This window comes from Gymnoscopelus braueri, assembly GCF_963280865.1.
Source record: "Gymnoscopelus braueri genome assembly, chromosome: 9".
In the NCBI taxonomy this organism is placed as follows: domain Eukaryota; kingdom Metazoa; phylum Chordata; class Actinopteri; order Myctophiformes; family Myctophidae; genus Gymnoscopelus; species Gymnoscopelus braueri.
In genome coordinates this window covers 41,198,164-41,218,901 of record NC_137610.1, presented here as the reverse complement: position 1 = coordinate 41,218,901, position 20,738 = coordinate 41,198,164, and the positions used below count along the sequence as shown (strand labels likewise).

The window sequence follows — 20,738 nt, the reverse complement described above, 5'->3', positions numbered from 1 at the left end:
TGAGGCAAACAACTGCAACAGGAGTCAAGTGACTTTGCAAACACTACAGGCCCATACAGTACTTACAAGAAATGAGACGACATTTATTTGTAAGTAAATTATCACTAGTTGGCCTGCGACTATAAGCGACAATAGAAAGACAGACAGACAGGCTTTTATTGATCCCATGAGGGAAAAGTTATCATGGCAGTTTACAGTAGTTACAAAAAACAGACAAGAACGCATGCAAGAGGCATGCTGGTTAGCACAGACAACAGAGCCAAACTTCTTCACAAGCTATGTCAGTCTATTACTGTCTCTATTGTCGATGTAACCGCATTAGGCAATTGCAGAGGACACTGGCCACAACAGACTGGTAGAACATCTTTAGCATCCTGTTACACAAAAGGTCCTGAGCCAACTCAGGAAGAAAACCGTCCTGTAGAGCACATAAGCGTTATCAGACCAGTTTTGTTCAGGTGTACGCCCAGGAACTTGTAGGTGTCCACAAACTCCATGACTCCACTTGGATGATGCTGGGGTCTGCAGGTCCCCTGTTGACCACCACCAGATCCTTGGTCTTACTTGCATTGAGGCGAATGTGGCTGTCATGGCTCCACTCCATGAAGCTCTCTACCACGGCGTTGTGTTTGTCCGTAGTCATTCATAATACAGATGACAATAATGTTGTCGTGGAAAAGGTGGATGTGTAAAGGGTGATCAAGAAGGGTGCCCTGGGGAACAACTGTGCTGATCACCGACACATTGATATGCAGTCCTGCAGTTTGATGTACAAGATCACAGAGTAGGAAAGATACTCTGTGATGCAGGCCACCAGGCCATGATCCACCTGCACGCAGAGAGCTTTGCAGCTAGCCGGTGTGTTTGGATGGTGTTGAAAGCACTGGGAAAGTCAAAGAACAAAATCCAGTGTTGCACCCTGGGGACAGGTCGGTGTAGGCTCCGTTGCAGGTAGATGATGGCATCCTGTACCCAATTCTTAGCTGGTACCTAAACTTTTTTAGTTTAGGTACCAAGGTAGTCCCTCACAAGTTTCAGGTGCTGCAGGTCCAGTTGCTCAAAGATCTTCATATGTCGTCAGAGCAACCGGCCTGTGGTCATTAAAGGCTGTGGTGCGTCCCATGTTAGATTTATAATTTTTGAAAATATTTTTTTTGGCAGCGGGTAATTGTTTTTAACACAGGGTGTTGTTAACTTACAGTATGGTCACCATGACATTTCTGAGTAAATATTTAGTATAACCACTTCAGATGCCACTGTGTATATGGAAAAAGCATCAGACATTATATATATATATATATATATATATATATATATATATATATATATATATATATATATATATATATATATACACACATTTTGTTTAAATGTACAGTATATTGCCCAGTTTTCGTCCTTGTTGTTTTACATTTGAGAGATTGTTTAGTCAAGTCTAAACAGTAAAGTCAACTGACGCCTTAGTCCAGCCTGCTTACGCAATATCAAATTCCACCCACTTCTTTACATCGGTAAACCAGTGATGTGACAATAAAGTTGATTCTGATTATTCTGTGTTTGCATTACAAGGGATTAAGGTCATAGGCCATAGGTCATTTAGGTCATATTAAAGTATTAACATTTGAAGGACTCAACTGATATCAAACTCTAAACAGGCATTTCAGACAGATATACATTTCAATCAGGTACAAGAACATACAAAGTTTGCTTGATCTTTATATCTCTTAATCATGAAAACACAGCTGAACAATGACAATATTTACATCTCTTAAAAAAGAATAGAAGCACTGAATGTGTATGGGTCCCCATACAGATTTTGCAGTGCAATAATAGTAAAAAAATATCTAAAAAAATAAAATCAAATATACAAACCTACCTGCACGTTGGTATCATTGTTAGTCTAGCCATTAAATGGTTAATAAATAAAATGTACACATAAATAATATGACTAAACTTCCAATATCCAACCAAAAATCTACATATCAAGTCAGGTACAAAAGTAAAAAAAAGCGAATGTGTATAATTTAAACAATTACTGTAGAATTTTGAAATAACCATTTTACAGTTTTGTTGTCTTTGCAGTTTTTGTTATGTTGTTTTGAGTGGATTTCCATGTACTTAACCAAGCTTGAAAGCAGTATTCCGCATAGTCCTTCAATTTCTTTCCGTTTATATAGTATAAAATTCACTTTGAGAAGTGATCAGGAACGCATCTATATTCATCGCTAAAATTCCACTTCTTCCAAAGGTACTGCCCACCGTTGCATCTGCAAGAATAAAAACAGTGATTTTTAATGCGTTGCATCATTATTTATTTAATTCAACACCAATTACAACCTGCACTAATTAGAATGAATCTATCCAAATAGAAAATAGTTGAAAATATGTTTTTAGGAAAGCACATCCTGGAGAGGCCATGGGTATAGTTAACTACCTTGAAATGAACTTTTGGCATAGTCCCACAAATGTTGCAGCCTTGAAGCAAGAGAAGCTTAAAGCACAGTTTACTGTTCTAAAAAGTTGTTGCCAAATGTCTCTGGCTATGAATAAAGCAATCTTAATTATTTTCCAGACTTAAATTTAGTCCGGAGACCTGTGTTGTATATTTTTCCCCTTCTCCACCCTCAGCATTCCGTCTCTCCCCGAGTCCTTGTATCCTAAACTTAAAGGGGTATTTCACTGTCAAAAAAACTTTGGGTCATTTTATTGTCTACTCAGGCTTTTGAGAGCCCCCCAGACCCTTTTTAAGTTGCTTGATTCAGTATTTAGATATTTGATATTCATTTTATCAGACACGCCCCCTTCCTATACAAACCCATTATAACTTAAAACTTTTTTAACATGTTAGATTCATCAAAAACACCCGTCCTTGCTTCTGGTGACTCACCCTGCCCTCCTAATACGCGGGCCGTGTTTTTTTTATTACTTTTTTCATTTTTTTTTACCTGGGCTTAGTGGTGTCAAAGAGGTCCTAAATGTGTGCCTATTTTGGCACCAAAGGTCTGAGCTAGGCCAAACGGGGCCAAAGCAGTGACGTGTAAAGCTTGTGACTACTGATTGGTCGGAGAATCCTCACAGTCGTGTCTGTCAACACAACAACTTGTGACAGATTTTAGTTTGTTTTTATATTTGTATTTTTGTATCTGCGAGGATGTGTTTTGTTGCTGATGTTAGAAATGCGGGTCGATTAGGCAGAATTTTGTTTGCCAGCATTGCAGTTGAGATTCCACGAAGAACCAAGAACATATAACCAACTAACACAAACTGCGGACAAATCGATCGTTGCGAGTCGCCATAAATTACGGCCACCTGTTATTGTTTTATATAGGTATTTTGGATCTTCTCAGTGTGATGTCTCCTGTGTGTAACTGCTGGTGTAGAATGGGTGAAAGACTCACTCCACCGTAGGGGTGTTCGATATTGTGATAACTATCGTCGAGGCGATAGAATGTCCCCACGATATGCGTTTTCAGAGATATCATACATATCGTCATAAAAAAAAAAAATCTAATTTCAGTCATACAGGGAGGCACTTAGTCATAGAACGTGCACTCAGTTTTTTTTTTTTTTTTTATATTTTATTAGGCAAAATACTTTTAGTCTAAAAGGTCCAAAAAAAGTCCTTGTGGTCTTGTTTCCATTGAGATCCTGTGAGTGCACAGTCTATGATTTGCAGTTCTATTCCTTCATTTATACTTCTGTAGTACGACGGTTTCGTTCGCCAAAAATAGCAGATCTACAAGCTAACAACGCGTCTCGACCGCACGTCCGGACCGCATTGATTGCTTGAAGATCTGTTGTGTTCATCACACACACTCCCCTTTCTTCTTGGCAGCGAGGCGATCGTCGCTCTTGTCTTGTCAGTCTGCACTCTGCACAACAGCAGTAATGGACGGAGAGTCAGGCTCATTTTGATATTCCAAAACCGACACGGTGCAAACTAAAGTTAATTGCAAAGTTTGCAATGTTCGAACGTCACTCGATATAACTTTTAACCAAACGCGGGTGAAACAGCGAAGGTGTCCCGTCCCCGCATAAAGAGTGCACGCACGCACATGGACGGACTTCGCGTATCGATTAAAAAAAACAATTCGTACTTCGCTTACAAAAGCTTAACACCACCATGAATTAACATAGGAATGACCGACCTGGCTGGATGCATATGCATATCAATGATCCATTGTGTGACCTGCTAGTCTACTGTTAGTAGGTAGGTAGGTGTAATACTAGGCTACTGTCAGCAGTGGTGGAAAAAGTACTTGAGTAAAAGTATCAGTACTGCAATGCAGAAATGCTCACAACAGGTCGCAAAGCGACACGTTGTGAGCTTGTAGATCGGCTATTTTCAAATAGCCGAAGTATATAGGGATAAAGTGGTTAATGCGTGTTTTGTAATATTACAAATCTACAAAGTAACTAAATTGTAGTGGAGTAAAAGAGCAATATTTGCCTCTGAGATGTAGTGGAGTAGAAGTAAAAGTACTGAAAATGTAAGATAATCCAGTAAAGTGAAAATTCCTCAAATTTGTACTTAAGTACATGTACTTAGTTACATTCCACCACTGACTGTCAGATGTTCTGTCTGAAGCAGTCTGTTATACTACTAACTCACCATCAAGCAGCCTACACTGAATGTCACATGATGCAACAGCTGGATAAAAAGGAATAGATATCTATCTATCAGCAGCATAAAAACTAATATTATCTATCTATCAGCAGCATACAAAACTAATATTATATCTACATCTATCTATCTATCAGCAGCATAAAAACTAATATTATATCTATGTATCTATCAGCAGCATTAAAACGAATATTATATCTATATCTATCTATCTATCAGCAGCATAAAAACTAATATTATATCTATATCTATCTATCTATCTATCAGCAGCATAAAAACGAACATAATATCCATCTATCTATCTATCTGTATGTAGCCTGTCTGTGAACACATTAATTAATAAGATATGATGATTCATTATATTATATAATATAATGATTATACGTGCCCCATGATCATATTTTATAAAAAAAATATAATCATATATTATAATTAATCAAGTTATTAATAATCATAAAATAATAATAATCCTAAAAACGAACATAAATTATTTTATGGTGATATATATCGTCTATCGTGATATTTCTTGAAAAATATCGTGATAGTATATTTTTCAATATCGAACACCCCTACTCCACCGTGTTTGTGTTTGCTCTGGCAGTGTACAGATACAGGACCAAATGGACCTAGCAGTTCCTTAAACACAGGGGGTGAAACTCAACGATTGTTTTTGTCTAGTTTGGAGACTCAGGTTTAGTGACTTTTATTGTTTCTCGCTCAGTAGCAGGACAGCTAGCTCAGCTAGCTTACATGCTAGCTTGCTTCCTCAGAACTAGTTTGGCTATTCATTTATTATTTGGCCATGTTCACCCTGACGTTATTTGTAGCTATTGTTGTAAGACCCGGTGAAGACCTGTGTGGCGTCTAAATGTGCTCCACCACACTTCTATAAAAATGTATTAGCGTTAGCGTCTGCCATAGTATTTACAGAGAGGACCGAGTGTTGAAGAAAGGGGGCATCGGCAGGGGTTGGCTAATCAGGGAAGCCGACACATATGTACCATCTCCCTAACACACGGCAAATTTCTGCGTCTTTCCCAAGCTGTGGGCCGACAGATATTTGTGAAAGTCGCAGGATGTCACCGCAAGTTTTGGGACAAATCTCACCCACTGACATTTAAATGCAACAAATCACACATGCAAGGCCCACCATCCATCCATCCATCCAAACATACATAATATATTAGTACATTAATGTCATACCCGTTATGAAAACAGGGAAGCGTGCCGATATATTCTGGACCTGTAAATGACTCAGACAACTGAGGTAGTTAGGTTGTTCCTGTGACATAAGGTCACACTCATGGTAGGGCAAGACCTCCACCATTCCAGCTTCTTGGCAGCAGTCGATCAAGTATTTTTTCTCCTTTGCTTCTGCACTCAACCTGCAGACAGAAATAGCAATTTAATCATATTAGCTGCCTTTTGGCTCCCTACAGCGAAGTACACTGATGTGTTGTTTGATCAAACAATCTGTGCATCTATTCAGACTCATTTAACAGTTAACTAAACCAAAATGTAGAACAAACTGAGTTGGTATGACAAGGCGGAAGTGAGGCAAAAGAGTTTAAGTGTACCGTGCATCTTCTTTTAGCTGACGGCTGTCTCTGTAGTGTAGCATCCACTTCCATTTCCCCGTTTTTCCTAGGTCCTCTAACGCTTGCAATAGTTTTTTCACATTGCCTTTAAAAAGATCAGACAAGGTTCAGCATCATGAAAAGGGCAAAAGTATATGCTGTTATATTACAAGATCTCCATAAAACCAAAAACTGCTATTCAATAATCCAATAATAATTCATACAAAGACTGAGTTCCTCCAGCGCTGATCTGTCAAACACCACGAAACCACCTCTGCAGAAAACCTCCTGATGTGTAAGGTTCACGATATCATCAGGTTCATCAATTCCTGAAAAAAATACACCTGGCGATCTCTTCAACCTCGGCAAATAAGGTACCTGAGAAAACATGGCACATGAAAATCAAACGGCTTTTACATAGTTAAAACAAATTCTCTGCAATAGATATTATTGTGCAATTTACTCTCTATATTGTCACAGTCCTTTGATAGTAGCCGTTTTTACCTCACAAATATGCTCTGCAATATCTTCATTCCTGAGGATGATGAGTAGTGGCAATGAAGCGCAATCCTCACCCGGGAAGAACTGAAATGGCTCTACCTCAGTGTGGCCATTTGCTTCCAACTGTGCCTTTGGAATGACAGATTGAAAAGAGACAAACCTTACAAACACCACAACACCACAAGATAACCTTCTTGGAAATTCCGGCCTCAAGATATGATGAGGTATTTTAAGTCCCTGGAAGGCATGTCAGCACGGTATACAAGAAATGTGTTGTACACTTAGCCAGATTACAGTGCAAAATTAAAACTACACAACCAACTCTAAAACGACGTTATTAAATGTAATTTTACATTACATAGATTTAATTACATTAAATGAACAACTGATTGTGGACTGAGCATCATTCATGTAATATATCAGAGATGCATAAATTTTATAGCATTGATATTGATAAGACAATAATGCGATGAGGGCCCCCTCTGAGGTGCAGCATTTAATCATTTTAAAATGATAGCAAGAGTGCAGGGCATTCATAGTATTATCTGAGCAAATTATATTTGCTGGAAAAGATTATGATATACATGGAACCTTTCCACAGCAGCCATTTTGACAGGTAAACACAGCTGAAGGTAATATGAATTGTGGGTGTTTCATCTAAGTGTTTTGGTCTGCTAGCATTAAGTTAACTGTACAGGAACCGTCTATGATGGCTACAGTAGTAGTACAGAGCCGACGCTAGCCGACAACAGTGGGCGTGAGATGGTTCGGTTGAGGGGCCGTCAGACCCCCCCCCCTGCGTGACGCCAGCCCTGGCACAGTAACAACTAATTTACCCACAAATAATGTCATTACCTTCACTGTGCTTACGTGTCAAAATGGCTGCTGTGATTAGGCTCTATTTGATGAAAATGGTTAACCATACCTTTGTCTCTTTAAAGAAGATGTCATCTGAAGTCACCAATATGTAGAATCTGAACTTGGTTTTACAGGATTGCCTCACTACTGAATTCAGATTACTTTGCAGGCTGTCATACATTTCTCTCTTCATTTTACCACTCAGGTCAACATGGTTGCTCGATCCAGACTTTGAATAACTGCTAGCTTGTTTGAGGACCTCAGCTTTGGATGACAGCTTTTTGCCGGAACAAACATCATTCATCATGGCTTGGTATTCTGATGTCATGTCAGAGACTGCAGCATAAGATCCCTGATGTCCTTTTCCATAAGACAATTTATGAAGATGTAAGGTATTCTCTTTGTCTGTGGTTTCTGCCAGACCTTCCCTCTCTTGCATGTCTACCTTGATCCTTTGACCAGCAAGACGAGGTTGCAAATCAAAGTGGTCCGATGAATCCTCCTGCTCCTGTAGAGAGGAAAAGCGCACAGTGATAGGAGAGTCCTTCTCTGTCCTGCGGGTCTTTGATCTGTCAAGGTTATTGATATGACTGGAGCCAAGCCCTCTCCTTTTCCTTTTCATGAGCTGGTTCATTTGTTCTGAGAAGATGAGACACTCTTGCTCCATTGAAGATTGGGTGGGGTCGGACTGTTGGCACCTCTCAGAGAGCTGTTCCATTAGAGTTGGCCCATTTCCCATTTTACCGGAGTAAAACACTGTGCATTTCATTGAATCTGTCTCTCTGCTGTCATAAGCTGAAGGGGTTTTCTCAGTTATCATGTCTGCAGATGTTTGTCCCATTTTCAGCTGTACAGTGATAGAAGGAATCATCTTGATGTCTGAATGGTCACTTTCTGGGTACTGATATAATGCATCTATAAGAGCAAGTTTTGGTTCATCCAAATTAAATTTCTCAATAACCTCTTCATCATCAGATGCCCATCTTGCCTTTGAGCGAGACCGAGTGATTTCTTGCCTTTTGAGGTCCTCAAGCATTCCAGTGGAACTGCCTGCTTGTATCCCCATGTGAGTGGTAATTGGTGTAGGGTATGTGGCAACAAGGAATTTGGTTCGGTTGCCTCTGGGGACAGTCTCTGAAGTATCCATGGGCTCTTCTGCGCAAAAGTAATCTGCTCCGCTGTCATCATTCTTAGATGGTTTTACAGCCATGATTGGGCGCTGGCTGAATGAATGATCATTAACTAAGTTGTGTTGCGAATCAGCTATGTTTTCTTGCATGCCAATGTCATTTTCAAACTCAAAGGATGAATGGCTAGATTTAGAGAGCTGTTTGGATAAGGAACTCAGTACTCTGAAAGTTCTGATGTGAAGGTCTGAATGAGCTTTTTGTTCATTATGCAGATTAGGACTCATGTCTTCCGACATATGACGTTCCTGGTCAAGAGGCAACTGGTCTTCTATAAGAGTTGGTCTTAAACTGAGATCTTTGCCTGTGACCATTTTGCAGACTTCTTCATCACCACTACAAGAAGGCATATAGTCATATGGTTTCTCATCCATGGTTGGGGTTGGACATCTGTCATCATACTCACTTTCAATATAGCCTATTTGTTGGTTGGAATGCAAAGTATCTTCATTGCAATCCATCATTTTCTCTGTCTGAAACACTTCTTTAGCCGCATATTGTGTCAGCCTGGAGTCCTCAACTTCTAGGAATGGAATTTCTTCTAGACCACACAGGAATGGAATTTCTTCTAGACCACACAGGAATGGAATTTCTTCTAGACCACACATCCTCTCGTCAATTTGATACAGCTGTTCTGCCTTGTTAGGGGACCCTAACAGCTGGGAATCTAAGGTACCCTCTTCATATCCTTGTAATAGCATTGATGGGATTTCTATCTCACTATGTGCCCTTGGTAATCTATTATATTCTATATCCATTTCTTCAACCTTGTCTTGTGAATATAAGAACTGGTCCAGTGAATCCTGCCCGTAGGATTCTATTGTAAGGAGTTCTACCCGACTATTGTCAAACAAATCCTGTCTAGAGGTGTCTATTCCAATGAATGGAATTTCTACCCGATCTTTCAAGTCAATCCTTATCTCCTCTTTAGCTGAATGAAAAATCTTTCTCTGCTCTTCAAATAATTTGTCATTCTGATCTTGAGAATTCTGGCTACTCGTAACACCGAAATCTCCCTTTACATAATTTTTCTGACTTCCTACAAGAATATCCTCAGACTGGGAGATGGTTGTGTCAAACTCACCCAAAGGAGGAGTGTTCTGTTCACACTCAAAGTCTAACATATCCTGCCTAGAAGTGTCCATTCCAATTAATGGAATTTCTACCTGACATTCCTGCATTTCTGATACCGTGCCTTGAGAAAGCTGGGGTTGATGCTGGAAAGATAATTGAGCTGAATTATCAATCGTTCTCTCTTCAGCTGAATGAACAATCTTTCTCTCTTTTTCAACCTTGTCTTGTGAATATAAGTAATGTTCCAACATATCCTGCTCATCGTTTTCTATTCTAAGGAGTGGGATTACTTCCTGACTATGCGTCCTTGCTAATCTATCATTTCTATCTAATTCTGCGTCCTTGTCTGGTGAAAGCACGGCCAATGAGAGTAACACATGCTGCATAGAATTGTCTATTCCAATGAATGGAATTTCTACCTGACCTTCCTGCATTTCTGATACCTTGACTTGAGACAGCTGGGATTGCTGCTGGGAAGATAACTGATCAGAACGATCAATCTGTCTCTCCTCTTCAACTGAATGATCAATCTTTCTTTCCTCTCCTACAAGAATATCCTCTGAGTGGGAGATGGCTGCATTTACTTTATCTAAATCAGGAGTGTTTTCATCAAACACAGAAGACGCTTTATTCTCAGAGGGTACGTTCTGTCTTGAATGGTGCTCATTTATCATTTGTGATGCCACCTCATTTTGAGATTCCACACGACCAGGCTTCTTGAGAGAGGGACTGTCTGGTGCAACATTTTGATGTACTGAAATGTTACTGTCCTCCATGCTGGTATTATCCACCACAAGGGTATCGTCTCCTTTGTCACCATAGCCAATCCTGTCACTTTCAGATTCCCTTCCATTTTCAACCTCATCTTCAACATGCCGATCATTTTTATCCTCTTCAACATTTTCAACCCGACTTGACGTGAGTGTTTTAGATTCCTCTTCAGCAGATTGTTGTTCAGTCAATGAAGGATTAACATCATTGGCTGTAGCAGTACCATCACTTGTATAATCTTCATCTATATGAAGCTCTGGTGGAGAGAATTCTAGGTCATATCTTTCATATATCCGTTGAATGCGAGACTCATCAGGCTTTTGACTTTCTCCACAAGCTTCTTTTTCAGACTTTTCATTGCTCGATTTCTGTAAGACCGTCACAATTCCTTGAGTCCCCAGAATGCTCTCTTGCTGAATGCTAACATTTGACGTCTCTTTACAAATTGCACTTTTAAGAGGCATTGCAGTGTGGTCCAGATCGATCCAGATCTTCTGTGACGTAGTGGCATCACATCCTTGAGAGCTTCTGACATCATCATTGATTTTGACAATGGAGTCTACGTTATCGCTGCATCTGAAAAAAGTCTAGAGAAAAAAAAGAACACAATGAATTCCCAAATGGATCTGACTTATTCATACGTTTGCTCATCTGTCTGTGGCGGGTGCGCAAATATGCCCATATACAGTATGTATGGACTGCACGTTTGCAAAGCATCGTCAATGCAATAACCCTGGCAACAACGGGCGCAAAGATATGCACAAATATGGACATGCACAAATCAGCTTGTTGGCAATGGTTTCTGTTGTATCTGATTTCACCTGCCCATATATGGACATCCCCGACATCAAGACAAATTGATTATGCTCAATTATGGACATAGTGAGGGGGGATTGATTAGTGTGAAAGAGAGAGGGAGAAGGGGAGTGGGGGAGGGATAGGTAGAGTGGGGGAGGGGGAGAGAGATGGAGGGTGGGAGAGGTAGAGGAAGAGTGGGGGGAGAGAGATGGCGGGTGGGAGAGTGAGAGGCAGAGGGAGGGAGGGGGAGAGAGAGGGAGATGGGGAGGGAGGGAGAGAGTGAGTAAGTGAGAGGGGGAGAGCCTATTTCACTCATCTAATAAGAGAGATAGACACAGAGGCATAGAGCGACAGGTAGATGGAGAGCCTGTTTCACACACGCAATAACCCAGCTTGTAGACTAAAAAAGTGCACTTCCTGGAGCGCAGATTTGGATGGCAGTCATAGCCAATTGGAATAGAATCTGCTAAATCAGATCACATCTAGATCACGTGACTCCAGAGATAATATTTACACATTTGTGTGAGTTTTGGAAAAAATGTGTAGGAGTAGTAGCAAAGAGTGTGTTTAGAAGAAAAAGTTAAATGGCTGAAAATCTAGTCTGGCACAAATGGCTATGTGTGGAGGCATGATCCAAGGAATCCAGGGAAAAAATGATTTTGATTGTACGACCAACGGTTCAAGAGTTACAGGTTAAAACGTGAAGCAGGCGGTTATATCGCGACCATAAGGCCGATTGCCTAGTGGGAGTGTGTTTCATGGCAATCGGACGCTAGGTTCATGAGATAATAATATAACTATGGGGTTGATAATATAACGATCAAACAAGAATTATAACCAAACCTGAAACACTTACTCATCTGTAAGGTAAGGTCTAGTGTTAGAATTTTAGGAGTTAGTAGCTTTGACCAACACCAAGTTGTTGACTCGTACTTGTTTTTTTTTGTTTCAATTGAGGAACAGCATCCAACACTGGCCTGTTGTTACCTAATTGAGGAACAATGCCTAACACAGGCCTATTGTTACCCGAGTTGGAGATGATAAATCTATATACAGGGTTCCCACACATTTTTACCAATGAATTTCCAAAACTTTTCCAAGACTTTTCCAGAATATTTAACCCAATTTCCAGGCCTGTATAACATTATTATATATAACATTCAGCGCAATAATGAGTCTCTTACTCTTTTGTGCAATGCCCAAAGAAAGGCAGTGTAGCAAAAATAAAGAACTAAACTAAAAACTAAAAAATTGACTAACTACGCATCACGCTGCAGCACGTTGTGAGCTTGTAGATCTGTTATTTTTGTCACGTCCGGTATACATTAGGCTGCAATCACGCAGCCCGTTCGGAAAGAAAATACATATTTTGTGTAATGTTATAGATGTTTTGGAAAGAAATTGCCAAAAACAATGCATAGCCAAATACTTTTCCAGGACCCTTGATAAATTCCAGGACCCTAGACAAATTCCAAATCTTTTCCAGGACTGGAAAAAGATTTTTCTAATTTCAAAATATTTCCAGGAATTTCATGACCGTGGGGACCCTGTATATATTACTTTCTGTTTTGCATGCCTCAGCAAGTCATCCCAGGACCTTCTACAAGTGGTCCAGAACACTGCTGCTAGGCTTCTGACCAGGTCAATCATGAGGTCTCATATCGCACCCATCTTGACCATTTTTGGCAACAACTCTGGTAGCTACATGGTGATTACAGCATCTGTTAGAGCTTCCAGCGTAGAGGGTAGATCTTAGGTCCTCTGACAAAGGATTACTGGCTGTCCCTTGGTCTAGGCTAAAACCAAAAGTGATTGATCATTTGAAATAAATGCCTCCCTTTGAACGCATTCCCTGCCATGGACGGAGATCTCCGTCATTTCAAATCCAACCGTTCACCGCCATAGACGGAGATCTCAGTCTTTTCAACAAAAAAGACTCCACAAGCGCTCTAACCCAACTTAGGAATGATCCCTCGACGCTGATAGAAGGAATGGACGGATGTGACGTCATCCCAAAAAACGTCCCTTCCGTCCACTCCTATATTAGGATTTGTAGAAAAACACTTCCAGCTCAAATTCTGTTTTTGGGGGGGAAAACAAGCCATTTTCAAAAGACGATGAAACAAAATGGCCGATCGTAAAAAAAAAATTGTTCCAGTGGATAGAGGAGACCCTCCCCCACCCCCCGGACACTTTCTGTTTACATCCGCGATCGTCAAAACAAGGTTAAAAACGTAGGCAGAAGCTAAATAATTAATTAATTAATGCCGGGCAGGGAATGTGTTAAGTTAAGTGTACTCAACCTTTTCCTCTAGGTGTACCTCCTGAATCAAGTTGTACATCATGATTTGTGTGCGTGGGAACTCATTTTAAACAAGCTTAGTGCTTTACGATTTATCCAATTTAGTAGACCTTGTATTGTGAATTGTACTTCCATGTACTGTTTCTCATGTCTTACTAAATAAAGTACATCAATCAATCAATACAGACTGGCCAAAACTATCAAATGAGCAGAGGAGATTTTGAGGCCTTGGTGGAGGTCAGTACTCTACTTAGACTTACAGCATTATTAGTGCAATGTGAAGCACTTTGTGAGTCTTTGGAAATGCTTGTATTTTACAAATAAACTAGACTTACCCTTATTCTTGCATGGTGAAGTCCACTTGGTAGCTCAAGTACTTGAGGGATTTTGACATCTTCCGTTTTTTCACTAGAGACATGACTTTCCTTTCTCTGGATTTGTGGATCAGAAGTATGGTCCATTAAACTCTGGTTTCTGACTCTCAGGTCCAAGACTGCTACTTCATATGGGGGTGGTGGCTCTTTGTGTAGATCAGAAGCCTTTGGAGTTATAATGGGCACTGGAGCAAAGGAGCTCTTCAGGAGCTCAGATTGAGCTGGGACTGGTGCCACTTCAAGTAGCATGTGCATATCAGCATGATATTGTGAATGTAGAACTTTAGGGTCAATCTGAAAGAATCTCACTGTTGACCGGCTATAGAAGAGTGATATCCACATGTGGACGATAAGACGGACCTCTTCAAAGGTGTCTGGAACTGTGAAATCCCACGGGCTATCCAAGATGAGAAGAGCACACAAATGTGTTATTTTCATTTGACCAAACAAATGTGAGTGTGTATCCATTTAATACATGAATATAAATGAGAAATTGTACAAATTGTAACATAATGAGTGACATACCCATGCAAGGCTCGGATGACAGTTTTATCCTTTGGGTCAGTGGTAAACTTGCTGTCTAGATTGAAGTCATAGTTTTCTTTCCATGTCCTTGTAACTTGGACCGACCCATTCTTTTCAACAAAGGATCGAGCTTGTCTGAACTTCTTCGTGCACACTGTGTCTTGTAGATATTGCGGAGGTCCATATTTGCGTCGCTGCTCATCTTCCTCCGAGACAAAGAGATGTTGTGCCTGAGCTTCACTGCAGTACATATTCTGGTGCAGAAGACCTCCAGAACCACGTAAAGGGGACACTTGAAAAGGGATACCTGACAAACCCAACAGTAGAAAGGAAGACGGGGGCAATGAGTAAGCATGCTCGTTAGATACAAAATTAACCACATCCTTGTGTCCCACAACACCTTCTGATGAGGGCAATTTAGTGGGCAGCATGGACCAAGCAGAAGGCTTTCTTAGCAGAGCATGAAGCACTGATTCTGGCTTGGGATTGGCACCATCTTTGTCACACACATCCAAACTCGAGTCAAGTTTCCTCTCAAGTGTTGGTTCTGGCTGCTGTGGATCATTGTCACTAGCAACACTGAGGGCCATGTCACCAAGTAAGGTCAAAGCATCTGCAGATGGGCAAGAAGTGCTGACTTTTTCCTTCTGATTCTTCCTGACTGAATTGTTGCTAGTACAAACATTGTAATTGAGATTGCAAGATGATGAATGAAAATGCAACCACCCTGTGAAGACAAAACAGAGAAGAAAAAAAAGAGATAGAAACAGTAAAAGAAAAGGTAGCACATTGACAGCAATACAAAAATATACTTACTTATTCATTAATTTACTTCTTCAAATATAAACTAATCACCCACAAGCAAACTTGGCCATAAAAATATACCACCTAAAAACAGGAAGGTTCTATTATGACTATCACTTTTCAACTAGAAAGGTGTGCTCAGTAGAGAACAATCTCCGCCAGGAGGCATGCTCTAATAATAATTAGATTGTATGCAATTAAATTCTATTCTATTCTATGTACAGCCATGACACTAGTGCGGCATGCAACTACCACCACATCATCTCTACTGTCGTCCTCATTATCTCATTAACACTCATTGGCTACCTTTCTCCATCTTTCAGATTTGTCATCCAAATGTCTCTGTAATCCGCAATGTTTGGTTGTTAATTCATTGTCAATTATGTTTGTATCACCAATCAATCAACGGTTGTAATTTGAAATACTTATGTTTTTGCAAAAGGAAGTTAAGATTAAGATTTGCTGAAAAGTATATTTTAACATTATTAAACACACGCATGCCAAGGACGCTTATATGCGTTCTTTCAAATCCAACACTTCACCGCCAAGGACGCTTATATGCGTTCTTTCAAATCCAACACTTCACCGCCAAGGACACATATATGCGTTATTTCAAAAATAAATCATGTTTTTAGTGATTACGCTAGAGGGCGCTCTTCGCCAACCTATGAGTGATCCCTTGACTGCGAGAGAATGATAGAAGCGGAAGTGACGTCATCCCCCCCAAAACAATTTATGAGATTTAGAAACACACATCTAGCTCGGATTTCTTCTCCCAGACTGCGTTTTTTGGTGCAAACGAGCCATATTCAACTGTCGATAACACAACGGACGATCGCGTTTTTTTGTTCCGGTGGATAGGAGAGACCCTCCCCCTCCCCCCAGACAGCTTCTGTTTACATCCGTGTCCACATCGTGGCTTCTGTGGATTTACATCGATCGTCAAAATAAGGTAAAACCGCTGGCAAGGCGGAGGAATTAATTAATTAATTCCTGGCAGTCAATATGTTAACTACAACGCAACTTTCACAAGTTGCATTCCACTCTCGAGCCTTGGCTTGTGCCGGTGACTTGCATGCCTGTTAATGGCTAGTGCCAGTGCATCCTATAAGACATCCTATAAGGAACAGGAGTGTTGTAATTGGCTAGCTGGAAATGTAGATCCCATAAGCTGGATGTATAGGCACCCGATTGGCTAGTGTCGGTCCATAGCATGGCGGGACACATATCCCATAGCCTGGAGGGAAGATTGCTCTGCTATTAGTAACAGACATATTGTAGTTGTCGACCGATTTGAAAAACATATGGGAATTGAGGTCCTTGTCCTGCTGGCAGCATGCAGAAAAAAATATAGCGCTGTTTGGCCTAGTAGTACATATGCAAGATTAGCGGTGGACAAACACACAGACATACAACGTGGACAACATGAATCCCCTGGCGGAGATTAATGAATATACATATAATTGGGGAAAATGTTAAGAGAAATGAAGAGAAAGCTGAAGCTGAAGCAACCTGGCAAGATAGTATACAATTGAAAAGCTGATAAAGTGAATGAAAGAGATTGGAGCAGAGAGTCAGTAATCAGTGTCAACCACTCTTGAGAACATTTTAAACACCCGAGGCACGGATAGAATAAATATTGAAAATATTTTAATTGTAACATGCAACTTACATTTGTTTTTCATTGTCTGGGTAGGAAGGTTTTGCTGCTTTTTGAGTGTTTTCGTCCTCCTCCTGATGATAGGTGTCGGTTGCCTTTGTATGGTCTGAACCAGTTTTTCTGAAATGGCTTGAGCATCAACTTGGGCTTGAGCAGCAATTTGGTCGTTTGTGATTGTGGAGTCTCTTGTTGATTGATCCAGACATTTGTTATTCTGTACCTCATCTAGCACCTCTTTAGGAGCCAGACCTAAGGCATGTGCAAAAACTGGATCCAATGTCATTTTCTCAGTTCTTTCTGTGGAATCCAAGACACTTGCAACAGAATCATGATTCCTCAACATATCCTGGTCCGAGTCAGCCTTATTCTTCTTGCATGAAGGTTCATTACCAGGTGAACTACAGGATGATGTTGCATCTGCAGGTGCAAGGTGAGAAAGTTTCCTCTTGTTTCCCTCTGAAAGCACAGTTTTTAACTTACTCAACAAAAAGTCTCTCCTTTTTGCATCCTCTGCTGGTAAGGGAATCCCACTGTCCTGTTGCTGTACAGCAATTAGCGTTCCTGTAAGAGCAACTCTACAATTTGCCTGGGATATACTGCTCTCTATAGAATGTTCCTTCATATCTTGCTGCCCAGTCAATATACCACTCCCCAAATCTGGCTGCTTAATCTTTGTCTGTTCCAAATTGCCTTCACTGACATCTATGTTTTTAAGATGGTTGTCATCCATGGCTTTATTTGGATCTGCATTTTGCAGCTTACATCTCAAATTCTTTATCTGTTCAGCAATATTAACAGTACCATGTGGGACAAGAATCCTTCCACACTGTGAGATAACTGGCTTCAAATCACTTCGTTCAGTTTTCCTTCTCAGAGGCCAATCTTCAAGTTCTGTTAAAAGAACCCTTTCCATGATGTCTGGTACTTTGTCCTCGACTTCAACTGCAGCAGACCTCAATGCGTGCCTGTGTTTTCGTCTTTTACTTCTGCCCCTTGGTAGTTTTCTCCAATCGAGTTTCGGTAGTTTCAGACGTAGCTTCAGGTGTGGCTGACCATCTGTGTCACATATATCACTCACGGTAATGCCAGTCTCCAGTTGTAACTTGTCTGATGGTATGCTGGATGTCTGGACTGCAGATCTTGGTGACCGTCTTGTACCACTTTCCCTTCCCCTTCCTCTTCCTCTTCTCCTTGGTAGTTTCCTCAAATCAATTTTGAGGGATAGAGGTGGGCGTTTTGATGGCTGGCTATCTGTGTCACATTTATCACTCAAGGAAATGCTAGTTTCCAGGGGTAACTTGTCTGATAGTATGGAGGAAGTCTGAACGGATATCTCTCTCAATGACTTACTTTTACCTCTTCTTCTTCCTCTACCTCTTGGTAGTTTCCTGCAATCAATGTCTGAGGGATTACTGATCTCAGGGCATTCAAAGGAGTTCTTGGCTTTGTCAAGCTTGTCATTCATAGTGTCTACACTTGCCATTTGTAGCTTATCTGTATTTAAACTTAAGTGCTGAAGCTCATGTTTTTTTGGTGACGTACTTGGATTGTCATCTACGACTCTTGTAGCTCTTTCGGCAGAAACAACAACAATCAATTCTGTTGACAGGTCACTTGATGTTGGGGAGATAAGATTTTTCACCTCAGCAATACTAGTTTTGGTCGCAGCAATACTAGTTTTGGTCGGCACTCCTGTGACAGATTTCCCAGTGTCGCTGAGGGAAACTCTAGACTCCACATTCTCCATCACCTCATCTTGAGGCTTAATTGCAGAGTCTGCGATTTGACTGTCCATCAATGTCTCAGCATGTGCAGAGACAGATTTCCCAGAGTCGCAGAGGGAAACTCTAGACTCCACATTCTCCATCACGTCATCTTGAGGCTTAATGGCAGAGTCTGCGATTTGACTGTCCATCAATGTCTCAGCATGTGCAGAGACAGATTTTCCAGTGTCGCTGGGGGAAACTCTAGCACTCTCCACCACCTCATCTTGAGACTTTATGGCAGAGTCTGCGATTTGACTGTCCATCAATGTCTCAGCATGTGCAGAGACAGATTTTCCGGTGTCGCTGGGGGAAACTCTAGCACTCTCCACCACCTCATCTTGGGGCTTAATGGCAGAGTCTGTGATTTGACTGTCCATCAATGTCTCAGCATTTGCAGAGACAGATTTTCCAGTGTCGCCGAGGGAAACTCTAGACTCCACTACCTCATCTTGAGGCTTAATGGCAGAGTCTGCGATTTGACTGTCCATCAATGTCTCAGTATGTGCAGAGACAGATTTTCCAGTGTCGCCGAGGGAAACTCTAGACTCTACACTCTCCACCACCTCATCTTGAGTCTTAAAGGCACAGTCTGCGATTTGACTGTCCATCAATGTCTCAGTATGTGCAGAGACAGATTTTCCAGTGTCGCCGAGGGAAACTCTAGACTCTACACTCTCCACCACCTCATCTTGAGTCTTAAAGGCACAGTCTGCGATTTGACTGTCCATCAATGTCTCAGTATGTGCAGAGACAGATTTTCCAGTGTCACCGAGGGAAACTCTAGACTCCACACTCTCCACTACCTCATCTTGACGCTTAATGGCAGAGTCTGCGATTTGACTGTCCATCAATGTCTCAGCATGTGCAGAGACAGATTTTCCAGTGTCGCCGAGGGAAACTCTAGACTCCACTACCTCATCTTGAGGCTTATTGGCAGAGTCTGCGATTTGACTGTCCATCAATGTCTCAGTATGTGCAGAGACAGATTTTCCAGTGTCGCCGAGGGAAACTCTAGACTCCACACTCTCCACTACCTCATCTTGAGGCTTAATGGCAGAGTCTGCGATTTGACTGTCCATCAATGTGTCAGCATGTGCAGAGACAGATTTTCCAATGTCGCTGGGGGAAATTCTAGACTCCACACTCTCCACCGCCTCATCTTGAGGCTTAATGGCAGAGTCTGTAATTTGACTGTCAATCAATGTCTCAGCATGTGCAGAGACAGATTTTCCATTGTCACTGAGGGAAACTCTAGACTCCACACTCTCTATCAACTCACTTTGAGGCATAATGGCAGAGTCTGCTATGTGACTGTCCATAAATGTCTCAGCATGTGCAGGGGAATCCTGGCCTTCTAAATGATCCTCAGGTGATGACAAACAGATATAGACCTCATCATCAAGGTCCTCCCGCTGCTCTTCTTGCCTCGCCGCCAAGAGCTCTGTGGCCCTTGACACTGGCAGCTGGAAAGAGTTGAGATTGCTCAGATATGACTTCAAGGTTTTCCATGCCCTGTTAGTCCACTTGGGGGCTGAGTAGAGATATTTGAAGGCATCAGGCACATCATACTGATCTGGAAAGATGCTGGATTCCCTGTAAGAACTTGTTAAACCAGGATTTATTAGTGTTGCATAACTCTGGATATGCTGCTCCAATAATCCACACAGTTCTCCACTTTCACAGTCTCTGTCAGTAGAACATTTCTCCATTTCACTTTCTGCATAATTCAGTGCTGGCAGAACCTGAAGAATTTCTGTTGAAATGGTAGGCCCACTCTGTCCAACTTTGGTGTCTGTTAGAAAACAAGACATGAGTGGTGTTTAATTTATTAAATGTGCATATTTAATTTGTTAAATGTGTATATACAGAAAATGCATATAAACAGGGACTATGTAAATGCATTTGAATTGGGTAAGA

General features: G+C 41.1%; 1 protein-coding gene across 3 annotated transcripts in view; it reads right to left on the bottom strand.

The window, feature by feature from the left end:
- Positions 1-1,698: 1,698 nt before the first annotated feature.
- Positions 1,699-20,738, bottom strand: part of tasor2 (transcription activation suppressor family member 2) — a 58,517-nt gene continuing 39,477 nt past the window's right edge. The window contains exons 14-23 of one of the 3 annotated variants that reach the window (XM_080437767.1): positions 20,101-20,613; positions 17,068-19,980; positions 14,592-15,318; positions 14,028-14,463; positions 7,628-11,179; positions 6,706-6,831; positions 6,426-6,579; positions 6,202-6,307; positions 5,828-6,009; positions 1,699-2,267 (exon numbers count right to left, since the gene is read on the bottom strand). In XM_080437767.1, coding sequence (XP_080293893.1) covers positions 2,170-2,267; positions 5,828-6,009; positions 6,202-6,307; positions 6,426-6,579; positions 6,706-6,831; positions 7,628-11,179; positions 14,028-14,463; positions 14,592-15,318; positions 17,068-19,980; positions 20,101-20,613 — 8,807 coding nt within the window. In that variant the 3' untranslated portion in view covers positions 1,699-2,169. Of the gene's footprint in view, positions 2,268-5,827; positions 6,010-6,201; positions 6,308-6,425; positions 6,580-6,705; positions 6,832-7,627; positions 11,180-14,027; positions 14,464-14,591; positions 15,319-17,067; positions 20,614-20,738 lie in introns of all 3 variants that reach the window. The other 2 variants (XM_080437766.1, XM_080437768.1) reach the window with 2 other exon arrangements.